At 44.9% G+C, this 21,346-nt stretch overlaps 1 protein-coding gene across 1 annotated transcript; it reads left to right on the forward strand.

Annotated features, from left to right (window-relative positions):
* The first annotated feature begins 454 nt into the window (after positions 1-454).
* On the forward strand, positions 455-20,336 carry DDX25 (DEAD-box helicase 25). Its single transcript, XM_070365009.1, is given in 13 exon segments — positions 455-615; positions 1,243-1,309; positions 1,558-1,602; positions 2,318-2,453; positions 3,861-3,953; positions 4,039-4,141; positions 5,163-5,277; positions 6,680-6,857; positions 13,976-14,044; positions 14,046-14,211; positions 15,647-15,809; positions 18,813-19,001; positions 20,079-20,336. Coding segments are annotated over 13 exon segments (1,449 nt in total). The 5' UTR covers positions 455-552; the 3' UTR covers positions 20,141-20,336.
* The last annotated feature ends 1,010 nt before the right edge of the window (positions 20,337-21,346 follow it).

The raw sequence follows: 21,346 nt of genomic DNA on the forward strand, positions 1-21,346 counted from the left end.
AACCTCACTCCGTCTGACTCCACTTTCCTATGCCATTCACTCTAGCCTTTCTGACATCTTGAAACGTAGCAGCAGAAGTTTCGGGGGAAGGCGAACATGCGAGTTTGAAGCGGGGTGCAGGGGTCCTGCCCCACCACCTGAAGAATAGTCTGGGGAGAGGGTGGTGGGGGAGAAGAGGTAGGACTCTCGAATCAGTGCGGAGATTCCTGCCGCTTAGTCTCCCACGCCGCTGCTGGCTCAGCAGAGGTTCGCCTAACATTCTAACATTCACCACAGAAGCGCCCGTGCCGGGTTTCTAACGCCTGGCGCGGACTTGCGGCCGGGTGGAGGACAGCTACCGCCCGCCCGCTCCTCCCCGGACCACGCCCTCCGCCCCTGACTCCTCCCACTTCCCCGCAGCTAGGGCGCCTGCGCGCTGCGGGTGGTGGCTCTCCCCCCCACCCCCACCCCCGCCCGGCTGGAGGAAAGCCCATTGGCCGCTGCGTGGAGCCGCGTGCTGCCTCGCGCCTGTGACTGTCGCACGTGCTGGGGCCGGAAGCAGCCGTCGCAGCGATGGCGTCGTTACTTTGGGGAGGCGACGCGGGGGCCGCGGAGAGCGAGCGGCTGAACGGCCACGTAACCGCCACCGAGCCGGGGAGGGCCAGCGGGTGGGAGCTAGAACAGCACTCCCTGAGGGAAATGTGCTGGGAAGGGGAAGGGGGAGCCCCGGTAGCGTTTGGAGTGGGGTGTCAGGTGGTCAGAGAGGAGATGTGACAAGGATTTGGAAGAGGGCCACCGGAAGGGAGACTCCGAGAAAAACAAGACCTTGGGTTGGAAAGGGCAAAATGAAGACACTTGCGCCGGGAGGGAACGCAGCTGGTGGCCCCAAGTAGACCCCGACTTTTCTATTCTCCCAATTTGACCACTAAGCCTCGGCTAGCGTTCATCTTCATCTTAGCTACCAACACGCTTTCCTGTCTACTCTCCTTTGCTTGTCCTGTGACCCCCAAGGACCGTCCCATTTAGACCAGAGACTTATAAAGAGGAATTTCACATGCAGGGGCAGCGGAAAGTCTCCTTCCAATTTAGGGTAATTCATACAGGAGATCAGTTCCTCAAAGGAATCCATTTATACATAACATTGCAAAAGAAACAGTATTGGGAGGGGGATCTTCCCTTTCTTCCTTCGTCTGTTAGGGGGCAGCACTGGGCTGCTTGATGGTTTGCTTCCTAATATTGATTGAATTTTGTATCTTTCAATAGTTTTCAAACCTCATCCACCCCCAGAAGAACCTTCTGGGTATCAAGAGTGCTACCATCCTAAACATAGGTGAGTGCTGTTAAAGGAGATTGGGCTCAGTTCCTTGAAAAAGTGTTGTTTTCCTCATATCCCAGCTTTAGCTCCCTTAACACTCAGGGCCCTCCACTCCTTCCCAGTCTTTTTACCCTCTTCTCCACTGCTTGACTCTTTTGTGCACACTGTAGAGTCAGCAAGAGAAACTGGGATAATACGCTAGATGTTTCTGCTTGGCATTTATCTTTACAGTTTTTTTTTTTTTCCCCCTCACATCCTTTTAGATGGTTCTGTTAATAGGATCGAAGAAGATGATGAAGATGATGTAGGTAGGAAATAAATCCATTTGTGGGTATTTACTAGCATTCTGTTTCATGTAGGGCTTCCCTGGTGGCTCAGAGGTTAAAGCGTCTGCCTGCAATGTGGGAGACCTGGGTTCAGTCCCTGGGTCGGGAAGATCCCCTGGAGAAGGAAATGGCAACCCACTCCAGTATTCTTGCCTGGAGAATCCCATGGATGGAGGAGCCTGGTGGGCTACAGTCCACGGGGTCGCAAAGAGTTGGACATGACTCAGTGACTTCTCTTCACTTCTGTTTCATGTAATCATGACTTCACAATGTGAATGAATAATATCTGAAGTGGAAAAGAACCATCTTTGCTTCTCTTTTCTTTATGAATAGTGAATGTCAGAAAAAACACTAACTTGGGAGTGGGGATTACCTCTTCAGAGGAAAATTGAAATAGAATATGTAGGAATGGGTTAAGAATTTTCAGCTGGCAAGGACAAAGTAGGACTGGTGGCAATGGATGTAGGCTTGCTTGAGGATAGAGTCTGGTGTAGGGCAGAGTCTAAGAAACAAAGAATTCTCAGTGCTGTGTCATTCTTTCTAGAACCTTCTAGAACTTTCTTTTAGAAGAAAAATGACAGCAGGAGCAGTTGCTTGATATACAGTCACTGAATGAAAGGAAGCAACTTGTTAAATGTCATTTGGGAGGCTTGACTTTTCCCCTGCAATATCCCCTTTTTTATCCTTGCTTTTCTAGTGGATTTGGCAGCTAATTCACTCTTAAACAAGTTAATCCGGCAGTCCTTAGTAGAATCCAGTCACCGGGTCGAAGTCTTACAAAAGGATCCCAGCTCTCCACTCTACTCAGTGAAAACATTTGAAGAGCTACGGCTGTGAGTATTTGTGCCTTAAGTGTGGGAAAATGCCAGAAAGTGTAGCACAGAACAAACTAATCTGCTAAAAATAAACCCATCAGATTCTCCTTCATGTTCTAATAATCAGCATTCAACTGAGATGTGGACGTTTTGCCTGGAAATAAAATACAACTCAAAGAGGAACACTAGGCTATCTGAGTTGTACAATGACTTGAGCACCTTTCTGATGGTAAAATTTTTAACCTTGCTGTGCTATGGGGGATAGCTAAGCCAGACACAGCCACATTGCTACTCTCTATACCAGAATACAGGGCTTCCCTGGTGGCTCAGTGGTGAAGAATCCACCTGTCAATGCGGGAGACACAGGTTTAATCCCTGGGCTGGGAAGATCCCCTGGAGAAGGAAATGGCAACCCACTCCAGTTTTCTTGCGTGGGAAATCCAATGGACAGAGGAGCCTGATGGGCTGCAGTCCAGTTCATGGGGCTGCAAAAGAGTTAAACATGGCTTAGCGACTAAACAGCAATAACAATACCAGAATACAGATAATGGGAAATTTGGTGGCCCAAATACTCCTTGAGATAAGTTACAAACTTTTACCTCTTTCCTTTTTGTCTCAAATGGTATGTAAATAACTTTCTCAAATTGGTTTGTATTTCCTAGGGATTTATCAGTTGGCATTAAGGAAATGTATTTTAACAGGGAGAGTTACTGATGTGGAGAAATCCAAAATCCTGATGTCCTCTTTCTAAATGGGGAGACGCTTACCTATGATCAACAGTTGGCTGCCAGTAATCTAGCAGTTCATCTACCAATTAAACACATCCAGACTGTGCATGTCACTGTAGTGGAAGTATTCCAGCCTACTTTACTTTATTCTCTTCTGAACACCTGTCTTGAGACCCCCGCCCCTGACCAGGAAAGAGGCATTTAAAATACCAGCTTAGAAGAATGAGCTAATATTGCATCTTCTTCTAGATAGAACTGATAATAGAATCACCTGAATGAAATTTTGTCTTCTCTGAAAATTGCAGTTAAAACATAGAAGTTTGTCATTGATTTAAAAGAAATAAATGATAAATATCACTTAGTTTTCTGCTTGTGTGGAAAGCAAAACTCTCCTGGAAAATTGTATTTCTCTCAGATGAGTTTTCCCATTTTTTTTTTTTCTTAGTTCAAGAGAGAGTTCACCTTTAGGCCCTTACTACTATGCTTGGTCTAAGCTAATAACATAACTTATTGCTTTACTGCTCTAAATGTACTGGCATGATTGTATATGTTTGAGAGTTGAGATTTAGATATATTATTAACACTTTTCATACTCAGTTGCAAAGTGGCCTAATTTAGAAATGTACTTTTCATGTTTGTATTTCTGAGGCTACTGATGCATCGTAGCCTTCAAGTATTTGATTTCTTTTTTTGACAGCAAGGAAGAGTTACTAAAAGGGATCTATGCAATGGGATTTAATAGACCATCCAAAATTCAAGAGATGGCTCTTCCAATGATGCTGGCACATCCGTGAGTTTCCAGGGAAATCGTGTTGCAACTTGGTTATTTTTGGTCTCATATTCAGTTGATGCCCAGCGTCTCCTCTTTCCTACAGACCCCAGAACCTCATAGCCCAGAGCCAGTCTGGAACAGGAAAGACAGCTGCTTTTGTATTGGCAATGCTCAGCAGAGTTAATGCCTTGAAATTGTTTCCACAGGTAAGGAAAGGCTGAGAGAGAGAGAGGAATGCTTGCAGCGCCAGTGGTATTTTAGTGATGGGCAGCAGTGCTGCCATGATGTGATGATATTTAGAATAGACATTCTTTCTTAAAATCATAGGATTATAGGCAGCAGTGTAGGGTAGTGACTGAGAGCACAGTCTTCATAGTTCGACTGGTTCCAATACCAGCCTCTCTACCTACCAGCTGAAAACCTTAGGAGAGTTAGTAAATCTTTTGGAGTACATTTTCTTGTTAATAAAAATAACATCTATAAAGGTGTGGATCACAGCTGTCCAGTTTGCCCTTGAACCCTGACACCAAGCACGGTGCTTGCCCTGTAGAAACCGCTCCTTAAACATTGAATGAATGGGTATCTGCCTCATAGGATTGTCATGCAGATTGAGTGAAATAATACACATTTTTAGCACTATGCTCAACATAAAGTGAGCATTCAGTAGTAATGGCTATAAGGCTGTAGCTCACCCAGTCCCTCTTACTTAACACAGAAGGAAACAGCCTTGGAGAGGGAGAGGTTGCCTTTGAGGTCACAGTTGTCAGAGAGTGGCTGAGCAGGGGCTGGAACTAGAGCCACAGGAGACACACGTTCAATCCCTGGGTCGAGAAGATCCCCTGGAGAAAGAAATGGCAGTCCATTCCAGGATTTTTGCCTGGGAAGTCCCATGGACAGAGGAGCCTGGTGGGCTCCAGTCCATGAGGCCAAAAAGAATCATTACCTGACTGAGCACACCCGACATGACTGAGCAGACACGAGTGTAGTTGCTTTACAGTTACTGTACAGCAAAGTGAATCAGCCACACGGATACATATATCCCCTCTCTTTTGGATTCCTTCCCTTTAGGTCTCCACAGAGCACTGAGTTCCTGAGCTATGTAGTGGCTTCTCATTAGTTATCTATTTTATACATAATGTCACTATACCTCCACAAATTTTAATTGTATTTCAGAATTGCATAATGGCTCTTATGAAGCTTTCTCCTCCCCCCTTGTCTCTCTGTCAGTGCCTCTGCTTGGCTCCTACTTATGAACTGGCTCTGCAAACTGGCCGTGTGGTCGAACGGATGGGGAAATTCTGTGTGGATGTTCAAGTGATGTATGCCATTCGAGGAAATCGAAGTATGTACCAGCGAGCCAGTCCTGGCTGATATATATATGTGTGTGTGTGTGTATTTAACTATCTTATTTATTTATTTTTAGCTGACTTTTAGGAGAAGGCAATGGCACCCCACTCCAGTACTCTTAACTGGAAAATCCCATGGACAGAGGAGCCTGGAAGGCTGCAGTCCATGGAGTCGCTAAGAGTCAGACATGACTGAGCGACTTCCCTTTCACTTTTCACTTTCATACATTGGAGAAGGAAATGGCAACAGTGTTCTTGCCTGGAGAATCCCAGGGACGGCGGCGCCTGGTGGGCTGCCGTCTATGGGGTCACACAGAGTCGGACACAACTGAAGCGACTTAGCGGCAGCAGCAGCCAACTTTTAAATTTCATCTTTTCTTTTGGCTGAGCCCTGTGACATGTGGGATCTTAGTTCTCTGGCAAGGGGTCACACCTGCACTGCCTGCGTTGAAGTCTTAATGACTGGACTGCCTGGGAAGTTTCCCTGGCTCATATTTTAGATCCTGACTCCACCAACAATCATGGTGTATTAATACCTTCTCTGCTTTCTCGCCTCTAAAGTGAGGACATCATGGCACCTGTATCATAGAGTTGTTAACCTGAATTTAATGAAATGATAGAGATGGAGCACTGCGTGCACCTCTAGCATGTGATAAAGATCCAGTGCACGTTAGCTTATCACTCCCACAGCTGGAACAACAGCTCAGTGCTTTTGCCTGTTCTCTTCTGTGAGGCTCAGTTGTTTTGTACAGAACAGCTTTTATTGTTTTACTTCTTCATGAAAGTGCTACATGCATATAGCTTTAAAAAATTCTTTAAAACCCAGAAAATTCAAAGGTAAAAGTATAAGTTGTTCCTTCTCATTTTTCAAAAACCTATTTCCAAAGACAACTATGGTTTTGTTATCAAATCTGTGGGGTTTTTTGTTTTTGAGTGTTGACCAAAAATGGGAACATTTTTTTTTTGTACTGTTCAAAAACTTACACATCTTAAACATCTTTTCGTGTCAGTGTGTATAGCCCCATGTCCTCCTTTTGACCAGCTGTATAATATTCCATCATTTTTTTTTCATGGGACCTCTTGATGGACATTGTGGTGGTTTTCCGTTTGGGGAGGGCCTGTAGGCTTTTCCCTGCTGTGCCACTTTCCTGTAGGACAGTGGAGATGTTGCAGGCCGGCTTTTTAAATGACTGTGAGGCAGAATCAGTTACTCAGGACTGTTACCGTTTCTGTAAACCAAGAAACTCAGAGACTTCTCCTAAAACTCTGTCAAAAACCACAATGACCCTCAGGGTTTGCCTTTGGGAAACCAATAGGAAATGTGTTGCGTGACTCAGAATTCCAGACGGTTAGAGTGGTTTCCAGCTAAAGAAGACCTTCCAACCCTTTTCTCCATAGTTCCCAGAGGCACGGATGTCACCAAACAGATTGTAATTGGCACTCCTGGGACCGTCCTGGATTGGTGTTTCAAGCGAAAATTAATTGATTTGACTAAGATTCGTGTGTTTGTCCTGGATGAAGCTGATGTGATGATCGACACGCAGGGATTTGCAGACCAAAGCATTCGTATTCAAAGGTAACTGTCACATCCATCCTTTTCTTCCTAGATCTTCTGTCCAGATAAGGGATTTCATTTGTCCACTGCTCTTCATTGTCTTTACTGCTTATTCCCCACTTCCTTCTCCTTTAAAGCAGATTGGGTTTTCATGATTTTTAGCAGCTCAGTGAGCCTTCGACCTGTAATTTCCCACTTCATCTTATAACTTTGCTTTATTCTTGTGCTACAGGCTCACAGATGAAATCCATATAGTGGGTCTGCACCAAATTTTGCCAATAATCTTATATTTGAGCAAAATTCTAAAGAGAATTTATTAAAACCCCATGGCGCTATTGTAAAGACGCAGTAACCTGGGGTCAGCAACCTAGTGGTCTAGTCCTGACCTTGCCCGTAAGTTGTTAAGTAAATCTTGTCATTTTGCTAAGCCTCTCTCCCAGGATCACCATGGGGCTTAAAATTTCAGATTATGAGGCCTAAGCTGAACCTTATGGAATCAGAATTTCTGGGAGTGGGCCTCTATGTATCACTTACTTTTAAAGCATTTATGGTGGTAGTCGTTTAGTCGCTAAGTCATGTCCGACTCTTGCAACCCCGTGGGTGGTAGCCCGCCAGGCTCCTCTGTCCATGAGATTTTCCAGGCAAGAATACTGGAGTGGGTTGCCATTTCCTTCTCCAGGGGATCTTCCCAACCCAGGAATTGAACCCGGGTCTCCTGCATTGCAGGCAGATTCTTTCCCAACTGAGCTACAAGGGACTGTGTTAAATTCAAATAGGATATTGAAAGACTTATAATGAAAACCAGTAATCCCCTGCCCCCAAACCCTAGAGAACACTGTCCGTTTTGGCATTAACTGTCATATCTTTAAATAACAAGTTCATTGCTGCTTCTCATTGTATATTGTCTCTTCCGAGGTGGCTCAGTGGTAAGAATCTGCCAGTGTAAGAGATGCAGGTCGAACCCTGGGTTGGGAAGATCCCCTGGAGAAGGAAATGGCAACCCGTTCCAGTATTCTCGCCTGGGAAATGCTATGGACAGAGGAGCCTGGCGGGCTACAGTGCATGGAGTTGCAAAGAGTTGGACATGCCTGAGCAGCTAAACAGCAGCTGGCTTCCCATTAGAGAAAGTGGGAATTTAGTCCTTCTGTACCACCCCCTTGGAGAAGGCAGTGGCACCCCACTCCAGTGCTCTTGCCTGGAAAATCCCATGGACAGAGGAGCCTGGTAGGCTGCAGTCCATGGGGTCGATAAGAGTCAGACACGACTGAGCGACTTCACTTTCACTTTTCACTTTCATGCATTGGAGAAGGAAATGGCACCCCACTCCAGTACTCTTGCCTGGAAAATCCCATGGACAGAGGAGCCTGGTGGGCTGCAGTCCATGGGGTCGCTGAGGGTCGGACACGACTGACCGACTTCGCTTTCACTTTTCACTTTCATGCATTGGAGAAGGAAATGGCACCCCCCTCCAGTACTCTTGCCTGGAAAATCCCACGGACAGAGGAGCCTGGTAGGCTGCCGTCTATGGGGTTGCACAGAGTCGGACACGACTGAAGCGACTTAGCAGCAGCAGCAGCATACCACCCCCACTCTCACTATCCTGTCCCCTCTATGGCTTCAGTGGTTGTATCATAAGAGTTTGGTTACATTAATGGTCAGTATTAATATTATTACCACAACACAAGTATTGTTCACTGTGGAGCATTGAACTATTATAATTATGTGGGTTGTTGTTGTTTATCTTGGCTGCACTGGGCCTTTATTGAATTTCATGGACTTTCTCTAGTTGCACTACGTCAGCCCCAGGGCTTGCAGGCTCAGTGCTTGTGGCTTGTGGGCATGTGGGATCTTAGTTCCCTGAACAGGGGTCGATCCCTTGTCCCTCACATTGCAAGGCAGATTCTTAACCAGTGGACCACAAGGGAGTCTCTAGTTATGTTTTTTTGTGTGTAACTTTTCCCCCTAAATTTGCCTGTTTTCCCTTTTTGGCTACTATCGTCATGTAGAGGTGTCATATGTCATTGATATCTCTAGACAGTCAAATGCGTCTTAAAGCGCCAGTGGTTTTTTTCCCAGGAGATCCTCCACACACACTGTCTCTGGTTTTAGCTGGGCTGGTTGCACTCCTGCAGCCACAGTCGTGTCAGTTTCCCCTGTCCTTGTTCCCAGTTTTGAATCTCCTGTCCTGTGGGTCCTTTTTCTTGGTTTACTGAATATCCTGGAACATACAGTCCAGTGACTTCCTGCAAAAGGAGGTGTAGGAAGTCCATTTTCTAGCCCCTGCATGTCTGAAAATGTTTTTACCGTGCCTGTAAATTCGATCTCTGAGTTGATTTTGCCTGGATGTGGAATCTTGTCCTAGAAAGCTTTCTCCCTATAAATTCAGAAACAGTGTTGAAAACAGAAAAATGGTGGTTGTTTTTTTGGTTTGGTTGGTTGTTTTTTTTTTTTTACTATAGTTAATACTCTGTTTCTGGTGTTGCTACTAGAAAGTTTAATGTCATCCCTATCCCCAGACTTTTGTCTGTGATGTTCTTTTTTCTCTAGAAGATTTTGGAATCTTTTTATCCACAGTATAATGAGACTTCTCAGCTTGGTTCAGATTTTTTTTTCTTCATTGTACTACACACGTGGCACATGCTTTTCATTTCCAGAATTTGTGTCCACCAGATCTGGGGAAATTTCTTACGTTACTTCTTTCCCTATGGTGACCAACTTTTTAGGAAGCCAACCCAGTCACAGCAGGGAAATGCACACACACATATATGTCATGTATGTATAATAATATATATAATACAGAAGAACTAATCATGCACATGTGTTATTACTTTAACATAAAAATATGTAAAATATGTGTTTATTTGAAATTATATATTATGTGCTTTTCTGTTTAAACAAAACAAACTGTCGAACTAAACTGTGGCAATAAGTAGTAATTCATAGGAGAATTAGGTAAATATGCATGAGAAAAATACAATAATGTTTTATCTCTGATACAGCAATTTAATCTTTTAAAACATTGGATGCTTAAATTTTGGAGGCTGTGCTGGTTTTTTTTTTTTTTTGACCGCACCACACAGCTTGTGGGAGTTTAGTTCCCTGACTGGGGATCGATCCTGGCCCTTGGCGGTGAGAGCACAGAGTCCTACCCCCTGGACCACCAGGGGAGTCCCTACTGTATATTCTTAGAATACAGAATTACGGAGCTTTTTACGAAGAGACTATAAGTCCATTAGAACTAATTACACATACTGCCTGTATTTAATGACAGAGATAGTCGTGACACTTTGCTTTGGGTCTCACAGTGCTATAGGATGTTTCTCTGCTCTAGTGTCCTTGGGACTCCTTGCAGCCTTCTCTCCTTGTATGTCGCAGTAAAACAGAATATAGTCAGATGTAAAATTCATTTTGATTTGGAGCTCTGCCATCAGTAAGCCCACACTGATTCTTTTTTAAAAAAAATTTTTGTAGTGTAGTACACACACACAGTTAACTTACAACATTGTGTTACTTTCTGCTGTACAACATAGTGACTTGGTTATACATATGGCCACTCTTTTCGATTCTTTTTCCATATATGTCATTACAGAGTTTTGAGTAGGGTTCCCTGTGCTATACAGTAGGTCCTTATTAGTTACCTGTTCTATACACACACACACACACATGTGTGTATGTGTGTATATATATATATGTATGAGAAGCCCACAGTGATGCTTGGTATCAGTCCAGTGAGATAGCCTCTGAACAAAAGTGTCCAAGCGTTGAATACTTAGGAGCTAGCAACAGTGGTTTTTAGACCTGTAAGAATTTCCAGCTCCCTCGGAATGTCCTCCCACTGCATCTGCACACTTGTTTTAGTAGACCAAGTGTTGGTCATTCAGATTCTTTGCATCCATAAATCCATCGTCTGGGTCATCCATACCTAAAATGTCCATCATTTTCAAACACCCCAAAGTCTATTAGATCTCATCATAAGTGAAACCTCTCCTCCTCAGGGAAAAAGATTATAAACCACAGAGATGACTTAAACTCGAGAAATTAAAAGATGGATTCCTTACAAATTTAGTAAAGAAATGAGAAAGTCCTCAACTTGGCTGGACTTCGGAAGTAGTTTTATTTCTAAAAAAGGAAAAACAAGTCATTTTTTCCTGCAAGTTTTTTTTTTTTTTCCTTTTGAAGTATTTATTTTGTTTTGCAGTATGGCCAGTGAACAATATTGTGATAGTTTCAGGTGAACAGCCAAGGGACTCTGTTCAGTTCAGTTGCTCAGTCATGTCCAACTCTTTGTGACCCCATGGACTGCAGCACGCCAAGCTTCGTGTCTATCACCAACTCCCAGAGCTTACTCAGACTCATGTCCATAGAATTGGGGATGCCATCCAACCATCTCATCCTCTGTCGTCCCCTTCTCCTGCCTTCAGTCTTTCCCAGCATCAGAGTCTTCCAATGAGTGAGTTCTTCGCATCAGGTGGCCAAAGTATGAACTGGTTGGATCTCCTTGCAGTCCAAGGGACTCTCAAAAGTCTTCTCCAACACCACAGTTCAAAAGCATCAATTCTTCAGCACTCAGCTTTCTTTATGGTCCAACTCTCACATCCATACATGACTCCTGGAAAAACCATAGCTTTGACTAGACAGACCTTGGTTGGCAAAGTAATGTCTCTGCTTTATAATATATATGTATTCATTCTTCTCCAAACCTCTCTTCCATCCAGGCTGCCACATAACATTGAGCAGAGTTCCATGTGCTGTACAGTAGGTCCCTGTTAGTTTCCCATTTTAAATGTTTGCTGTGAGTTTTTGTTGCAGCCTTTACAGAACACCAGACAACTCGGGTGCAGTCAGTATACGGCATCTTCATTGGTCATCAGACCGTTTTGGAGATATAGTGTGTTAATTCTGTTTTACTGTAATCTCTTTCTCATCCTTAATTTATTTCTAAATTAGAGATGGACATTGTTTTTCTCGCAGGCTTTGAAAATAGACTAATATTTTAAATCCTTTCGCTGGCCAGCTACAATGCCTGGCATCTTGTAAACACATGTCTGCTTCCATTTCTCCACAGAAAGAAATCTTGTAAGGCTTCTGCAAGTTTGACCTAACAAAGAGCCCCAAAACTTTGGTAGTGAACAGTTCAGTATCACAGGGAAGCAGATCGTATGCCTTTTTAGTAGTGTTGTGTACAAAGATGCAGACATTCAGCTGGTAAGAGCTGTTTGTGTTCTTTGGTAAGGAGTTCATAGGTTGAATGGAATCTGCCAGAGTTTATATTTGCTCTGTCTGCTGCTCCTGCTGGGGTTGAACAGAGGCTGGTTTGTGTTTGGAAACAACGTCTAGCAGCCTTTTGTTTTATATTTTCTGTGTTGTATAAAAACTTCATAGAAGTCAAGATGTTTTTAAGACTTCAGTTTTTAGTTTTTCCTTCCTTTTGTTTAAAATACATTAAGCCACAGCACTGTCCAATAAAAATACAATGCAGGCCACATGTGTAATTTAAAATTTTCTAATAGCCACATTAAAAAAAGAAACAGGTGAAATTAATGTTATGAAAAAAATCATTTTATTTAATTTGATATCAAAATAAGTGTCTTAACAAGTAACCAATATTTTATCAGTATAAAAATTATTAATAGTCTGCATTTTTTTGCATACTAAGTCTTTAAAATCCAGTGTTCTGCAGAACAACCCATGTTTCTTTCCCTTGGATAATTTGTATAAATTTACTTTTTGGAAGGAAATGGCCCCAGCCTTGGGGTACCAGTCCTGGGGCCGTCTTTTCAGATGAAAGATTGTAGTAGAACAGATGGCCAATGCAGATTGTCCTCCAGTCTCTTCAGAGGCCCCCAACCCCTGCCAGTCCTTCCTCTGAATTCTCTGGTGTCGCAGGTCTTAGACCTCCCAGGGTTCTGAGACATCCACTGCCTTTCCAGCAGCATTTCCCTCTGTAGCACACGTATCTTAGCGTCATGCACCTTCTCCATTATCATGCTTTTCCATCTTGCAAAACTATATTGAAATGTCTCTTCCACCCATTTCTCTTCTTGGATTCTTCACGTTTTGTGAGTTCATAGCTTCATCCTTTTATAATCACATGAGTGTGATGTGGGACTCTGAGAAGGTAACACATGTAGTCAGTCTCCCACAGTCAACCCGAAATCCGTCCAGTTGTGTGAAAAGCTCCTGGGGATTCAGGTCCCAGGCTTGGTATAATGTTTGGAATCGCTGAATTGTATGAACTCTCCTGTTCCCTTTTAGCAGTAAGGACTTTTCCTCTTAAGTGCTCTGTTGTCTTCTCAAAGGCAGTGATTTCTCTCTGGTCTCTTCTGTTTTTTTGAAAACTAACTTTTTAATTGATGTTTAACATATGTACAGAGAAATCCTAAGTGTACACTGGGTGAATTATCACAGAGAGGCTATGCTCATGGAACAGTGGATCCGTCAAGACTGAGATCTTTCTCAGAGTGCTCCAGAAAGTGCCCTGCAGGCCGTCTCCTGTCACCAGCCCTCTCTCCTCCTCAGACTTAGCTCTGTCCTAACTGCTGACTCTGTGGGTTCATCTTACCTATTTTTGAACTGGGGTATCAATTGTCCTGTGTTCAGTGTGGGTTTAGCTTGCATTTTCCATGCAGCAGCATCTTCCCCTTCTGCACCCTTTTATTTATATCCGGGTCTTCCCATTCCACATAGACTTCACGTGACTGTCCTTTCCTACTCAGTAGATAGAACACCTGCCTTTGAGTGATGAGCCTCTGTGCCCTTCATCTGCATGGAGCTCATGTGAGATGATTCCCATAAACAGCCCCTGGACTGACACCCTAGGCTCCATAAGCCGTCTCTCCTAAGGAGGTGACTGGCTTGGAAACCCCCAAGCCCTCCAGATCTCTTAGCTGACCTTCACTCTGGAGCCCCGTGTTCAGTTTATGCATTCCCCAAACCCTGGGTGGGAGGGAGGGGCTGACACGTGGCCCTCTGCAGCAGGTGTAGTTCTTGTGTCCACAGCGCCCTTCACGGTGACCCTGGGGCGGGAGCAGGGGCGTGGGGGGCAGCTGATGGCCGTGGGCAGCCAGTGCTGGGAGCTGCGCCCTGGAGTGGGACAGGCCTGGCAGTTGGGTGATGCCCTTTTCCCTTCTCTCTCCCAGAGCTTTACCCTCCGAGTGCCAGATGCTCTTGTTTTCGGCGACCTTTGAAGACTCTGTGTGGCAGTTTGCCGCGAATCATTCCTGACCCCAATGTTATCAAGTTACGAAAAGAGGAGCTGACCCTGAACAACATCCGACAGTACTACGTGTTGTGCGGGAACAGGAAAGACAAGTACCAGGCTCTCTGCAACATTTACGGTGGCATCACCATAGGCCAGGCCATCATCTTCTGCCAGGTAGCTCCACCTGCCAGGGACTCGCCTTCCTTGTGCCCAGACTTCCGTGCAGATGGGGGCAGGGGACAGTCAGATGAGTGAGAGCCAGGGAGCCGGGCACTGTGTTCCACACTGTTTATTCGTGATGTCGTTCAATTTTCAGAGCAACTTTGAATAGAGATTACTTGTATTTTATGGGTGACACTGAAGTGATGAAATAGGACTTCAATATGACGTGAAACAGGGCATCCTCCTTTTATGTTGATTTAATTTTTTTTTCTTTTTTGGTTATGCCATGCAACTTGGTCAGTTCCCTGACCAGGGATTGAACCTGGGTCATGGCAGTGAAAGCCCAGAATCCTAACCACTGGAATTAGGATTAGGGCCCCAGGGACCTCCCCAGGCATGCTTCTTTTAGAGGGACTGCTTCTAACATGTCCCCGTTCAAGTTGATGTTACTGTGACTGTTTTCACAGATACCCTTTATCAGGTTAAAAATGTTCTCTTCATTTCCAAACTTACTATGAGCAAGGCAGCCACTCAGTTACTCGCTGTTGATAGCCCTTTATTTTTCTTTTCATACTTACTTTTCTCTCTGACATTGTTCGTGTTCCTGTTCTGGATTGTATTTTTTCACCACCACGTGAACACTGTCAGCTCCATGAGAGCAAAGTCTGTTCCACATACCTCCTTGCCCCCATCCTGGAAGAGCCCTGCCCAGCAGTGGATGGCCTTGGAAACACACCTGTAGAGTACGGGAAAGTGTCGCCCTGCCACAGAGTAGCCATGTAACCCTGGGCAGAGCACTTAATGGTTTTATGCTTTAGGTTAATTTTTTAGTTTTTTCAAATGAGCTTAGACACCTGCTTCATCAGATCATTACGGAAGTAGATGAGCGTGATGTAAGTAAAGGTTTTTGCAAGGTGCCTGGCACACACAACAACTTAATCCTTGTTCAGTCACTAAGTCGCATCTCAGTCTTTGGAGACCCATGACTGTAGCCTGCCAGGCTCCTTTATCCATGAAATTTCTCAGGCAAGAATAGTGGAATGGATTGCCATTTCTTTCTCCAGGGGTCTTTCTGACCAAGGGATCAAACCCACATCTCCTGCTCTCTTGCATTGACAGGTGGATCCTTTACCATTAAGCCTATCATCATTGTTAGGTTACCTCATTTTGTCATCTGACCACCACAAGAGGTGGACGGAGCATTTTATTCTGTTTCAGGGCTGAGAAGCAGAGCTGTGACAGGTTGAGAGGGTGTGCCCCTTAGAGGCCTGGGGGCAGGAGAACTCCCTGCCACATTCACAGGTCTCTCTAGGCCTGAAAGGAAGGGGGAGCAAAACCCCTCTACAACCCCTGTACCCCCAGCTCCCATGCCCTGCAGACATGAGCGCTGCACACACAGTGAGGCTGCTTCAACTTGGGTGTGGTGCTGGGCTTTGATTTCCTGCAGACTCGTCGAAATGCTAAATGGTTGACTGTGGAGATGATGCAGGATGGCCACCAGGTGTCTCTGCTGAGTGGAGAGCTGACTGTGGATCAGCGAGCTTCCATCATCCAGAGGTTTCGGGACGGAAAGGAGAAAGTCCTTATAACCACCAATGTCTGCGCTCGAGGTATGTATGTGTGTATTTAAAGTCAGGTTTATTGAGTTTATCATTTACATGTGATAAAATTCACTCTTTTTAAGGATGTGGTTCAGTGAGTTTTGACAAACATATGTAGTCATGTACCCATCACTGTAATCAAAATGCAGAACAATTCCATCTCCCTTCAAAATTTCTCTGTGCTTACTTGCAATCAGTCTCTGAAACTAATGGCCCCTGACCACTACTGAGCCAGATCTCTGCTTCTGTATTTTTGTCTCTTCCAGAATGCCATGTAAGTTAAATCATGCAGTTGGTAACCTCAGTGTCTGATTTATTCCACTTGACATCATACTTTGGAATTCATCAGTGTTGTTACATGTATCAATAGGTCATTCCTTTTTATTGCTGAGTAGTATTCCATTGAATGCGTGTACCAAATTAGTTCATCTGTTCACCCATTGATGGACATTTGGATTGCTTACAGCTCAGGGCTATTTTGACTGAAGCTGTAATAAACATTCATGTATAGGGCTCATGCAGACATACATTTTCTTTTCTCTTAGGTAAATACCTAGGAGTAAGATTTTTCAGTCATAGGGTCAATGTATATTTAGCTTTAGAGGCAACTGCAGAACTGTTTTCCAGAGTAGCCATGCCATTTTGCACTTCTACCAGCAGTACCAGAGGGTTCTAGTTGTTCTCCATCCCTGTCAGTAATTGGTATTGACACTTTTTCATCTTAACTTTTCCAGTAGATGTATGTGGTGTCTTGTGTTTTTTACTTGTATTCCCTAATGACTAACGATGTTGGTCATCTTTGAGGTGTTTTTAATTTTAAAACTATTGACTGCTGGGGAAAAAATCTTTTTTTCAAGCAAAGGGTCTTCCTACTTTCCTCACTTCCCCATTGTATCCTTGCCTATGCCACATACTCAAACCCTGTTTCCTAGTTTATTACTGGTTCACCGGACAGAACTGAGGACCTGCCGTAAGGGCTAAGCCTGGAGGAGGAGCAGCCTGAAAAAGGGCCTTCCCTTCGGGAGCACACCACCTCTGAGCCTCTAGACCGGCGCTGTCCAATAGAAATGCTTGCACTGAGAGAAATCTCCTATTCTCTGTTGTCCAAGCCATAGATAGTAGCTTTTGAGCACTGGGAGTGTGGCTAGTGTAGCTGAGGAACTGGATTTTTAATGTGAATTAATTTAAATAGCCTCGTGAGGCTAATGGTTACCATACTATACCGCGCATCTGCAGAACCCCAGAGGAAAGAGGGCACAGATAGCTCGAGTCGAAGCACAGTACAGGGAGGACAAGGATCACGAGCCAGACAGCATGTTAGTGTTGGGCGTGGAGGCCCCAGGCGAGCCCAGAAGTCTTCCTGGAAACATTAGGTGTGAGAGGTATGGATGGAAGGGGAGAACCCTTGGAAGTCTTGAGTTGTTTGTACTTTATCCTGTACGGTTTGGGCAGCCAGGTTCTAAACACAAGTGCTCTGGACATCGCTGTGGCATCCATGGTGAGGATTAGAGGAGTAGGACATGAGGGACTGGGGAGCCAGTCCAGAAATTATTATGACAGTTGAGGCCATGATAAAATTGATGAGAACAGTGGCTGTGGAATGGGGCGGAGCTGGGCCCTGATGGGGAAGAGAACCTGCAGGGGACTCAGCACAGCGGGAGCAGAGAGAGGGGCTCTTTGGCTTGGTGAGAGCCCCCACCCCCTGCCACACACACACACACACACACACACACACACACACACACTTTGTACATAGTTAGACTCCTGTAGAGTTCACTTCTACTGACACTCTTACCTAGCATAGTAGACATACATCAGATCAGATCAGATCAGTCGCTCAGTCGTGTCCAACTCTTTGCAACCCCATGAATTGCAGCACGCCAGGCCTCCCTGTCCATCACCAACTCCCAGAGTTCACTCAGACTCACGTCCATTGAGTCAATGATGCCATCCAGCCATCTCATCCTCTGTCGTCCCCTTCTCCTCCTGCCCCCAGTCCCTCCCAGCATCAGAGTCTTTTCCAATGAGTCAACTCTTCGCATGAGGTGGCCAAAGCACTGGAGTTTCCGCTTTAGCATCATTCCTTCCAAAGAAATCCCAGGGCTGATCTCCTTCAGAATGGACTGGTTGGATCTCCTTGCAGTCCAAGGGACTCTCAAGAGTCTTCTCCAACACCACAGTTCAAAAGCATCAGTTCTTCAGCGCTCAGCCTTCTTCACAGTCCAACTCTCACATCCATACATGACCACAGGAAAAACCATAGCCTTGACCAGACAAACCTTTGTTGGCAAAGTAATGTCTCTGCTTTTGAATATGCTATCTAGGTTGGTCATAACTTTCCTTCCAAGGAGTAAGCATCTTTTAATTTCATGGCTGCAGTCACCATCTGCAGTGATTTTGGAGCCCAGAAAAATAAAGTCTGACACTGTTTCCCCTGTTTCCCCATCTATTTTCCATGAAGTGATGGGACCGGATGCCATGATCTTCGTTTTCTGAATGTTGAGCTTTAAGCCAACTTTTTCACTCTCCACTTTCACTTTCATCAAGAGACTTTTGAGTTCCTCTTCACTTTCTGCCATAAGGGTGGTGTCATCTGCATATCTGAGGTTATTGATATTTCTCCCGGCAATCTTGATTCCAGCTTGTGTTTCTTCCAGTCCAGTGTTTCTCATGATGTACTCTGCATATAAGTTAAATAAGCAGGGTGACAATACACAGCCTTGACGAACTCCTTTTCCTATTTGGAACCAGTCTGTTGTTCCATGTTCAGTTCTAACTGTTGCTTCCTGACCTGCATACAAATTTCTCAAGAGGCAGATCAGGTGGTCTGGTATTTCCATCTCTTGAAGAATTTTCCACAGTTTACACATACTTACAAACAAATATGTGTCAAAGCAAGCTTGATTCTAGACTGTGTCTGTCAAGTGAGAATTCCCTCAGCAAATGTGATTCTTGGATAGCTGGGTCCTGAGGTGGAAGCTGCAGGGCCCTGTGGTGTCCTTCCTCTTCCAGGGATTGATGTGAAGCAGGTCACGATCGTTGTGAACTTTGACCTCCCTGTGAACCAAGCAGAGGAGCCAGACTACGAGACCTACCTCCACCGCATCGGGCGCACGGGCCGCTTCGGGAAAAAGGGCCTTGCCTTCAACATGATCGAGGTGGATAAGCTGCCTCTACTGATGAAGATCCAGGACCACTTCAGTGAGTGGCACCCTTCACAGTCAGCGCTGTGAACCTGCCCACGTTGACAGTGGCCGTGTGTCGTGGGCCTCGAGCTTGGGGTTCATGATGTGATAGGATGGGGGCGGGAACCAGACAGTAGGAGGCGTCCACTCTTCAGTGTCAGAGCTCCTAACCTGAGACGGGGGTAGAGAGAGACCCGAAAACCAAGTGGGATTCATGTGAGCTCAGATTTCTATCTTATTGCTCATTCTGGGATCTAAACCAGATTTTACATCATAAAGAACCACCGTGAGTAATGAGATCCTGGAAGATTATATTGTGTCCCCAACTTCCTTTGTTGTCTACATTTTCCTCTTCCCTGTTGTCCCAGCGACCAACCTGGGCAATCCTAAATCCTGAGTCTGGCTGCTTTCCTCCAGCCCTCCTTCCCCTCATCTAAACAAGACAGGCTCTGATAACCTGCTGGGAAGATGGCTGGGGAGCAGGGGAAGAGGAACCCTTGCAGGACTCCAAACGTTATCTTTTACCTTTAGGACAGTGGTACTTATCCTCTGTGGGAAACAAAGAATACTGTCCCTGGGGGAGTGCACATAGGCACAGAGGTGGAATTTGAAATTTAATTTTAACAGGTTTGCTTGCTAACTGTGGACCCTTCAGGGAAGTTGGTTAAGCACTCCTGTGTTAGGATAGCAGAGCAGGGATGGGTGTGGAGAAAGACCCATTAAGATTGCCGTTGCTGTGGTGATCAATGCTCCCTGTTGCCATGCAGCAACGTCCCCCTCCCATGTATGTCCACACCCACTTCACTCCCCATGAACTCAGCCAGGCCCCTTCCCAGGCCCTCACTGCACTTTGGCCTTTTTTTGCCCCAAGGTATATGGACATGCATGTTCTCTTGTCTGGTGCATTTGATGCTGTTGTGGTTGGTGTGAATTGGTTGTTTGGACACCTGCCCATCCTCACCTAATCTAGAGAATATTCCTATCTTGAGGATTTCCATACGAGGTGTCATTGTCTTCAGAAATGTAGTTGGATGGAATGAAATTTCATTTGGGCCCTGGGATAAGACTGTTCCATTCTCTTTTGCTCTTTTAGACAGCAGTATTAAGCAACTCGACCCTGAAGACATGGATGAAATTGAAAAGATTGAATATTGAAGAAATAACTTTATCACTTAGATGTATTTTGGTTTATGTGAGAATGTAGGTTTTAAAGGTAATTTTTTATGTTGAGCCTTTTTCAACATGAAGCTGTTACGTATGGCAAAATAAATGTCATGGTAGCCTTAGTTTTAAGACCTGAGATTTTTTTGAACCAAATTGATGTGAAGCAGTTGATTCTTTTGAATAAAAAAGTGAGATAATTTCTTACTCCAGTCTCTTCACAGATAAACATCTTTGCAGGGCTACTGGGATGTTGTGGGATTTAGTTCATATAAAGCACCTGAGTCGGTCATGCCACCTGTGAACAGCTCAGAGCGCCACGAGATGGCAGTAGAACGTCACTGTTTTGGAATTTGAGTGGTTGACAAGCTCTGCGCCTCCCACCCCAGGGTCTGGACCCGCCCCAGGGTCGCAACCCCACCCCCACCCCCTACATGCACATGCCCCCCACGCACAGACACACACTCTTCTTCCCTGTGAGTACAGGGTAAAGTCTCTACAAAGTAAAACAGTTTGAAAGAGAGAACATTTTGCTTCTTTTTTAACGTTTCAACTGACATAGAGAATTTCAAAATATTTTTCTATTTTAGTTCTTAATGTCTTCAAATGAGAGAAGATCTAATCCATCCTCAGTTATTTTATAGTCTATGAAAATGTGATTTTATTATAGGCATTTCTTTAAGACAGGCAGTGGGGGTTGGGGGAACCCACTTGCCTTATTAAGGAGGTGACATTTCAGGGAGCAGTCAGGTTTGCTTTTCAGAATCTCAAGGTGGATGTGAGAATCCTAGACATTTTCCTACAAGTCCCGATGACATGCTTCTCATTTCTCACATTTACTTCTAGAAAAATGAAACAGTGGGCTTGAGTAAGCAGGGTGGCGGCAGGAAATCAATACTCTCCCAGAAAGCCCGAGCAGGCTTTGCAATCCACGGCCAGAGTCAGGCTGCAGTTCTGTCCCACCAGGCGGCCACCAGCGCCCGTGGGGAGTGTGCCTGTCATCCCAGGTTGGAGGGTGGTTCCCGGCCTACCTCTTCTGGTATTCCACGCGCATGTTGCCTGCCAATGTTTTATTCCCGTGGGCAGGGCTCAGACACAGATGAAATTTACCCGACATCCTCATCCTCCAACAGGTATTTATTGTGCATCCTGTAGGCTACACACCGAGGAGGAGAGATGAGTCAGATGTACCAGTCATTT

Source organism: Bos mutus, chromosome 29, assembly GCF_027580195.1.
Source record: "Bos mutus isolate GX-2022 chromosome 29, NWIPB_WYAK_1.1, whole genome shotgun sequence".
Taxonomy (NCBI): domain Eukaryota; kingdom Metazoa; phylum Chordata; class Mammalia; order Artiodactyla; family Bovidae; genus Bos; species Bos mutus.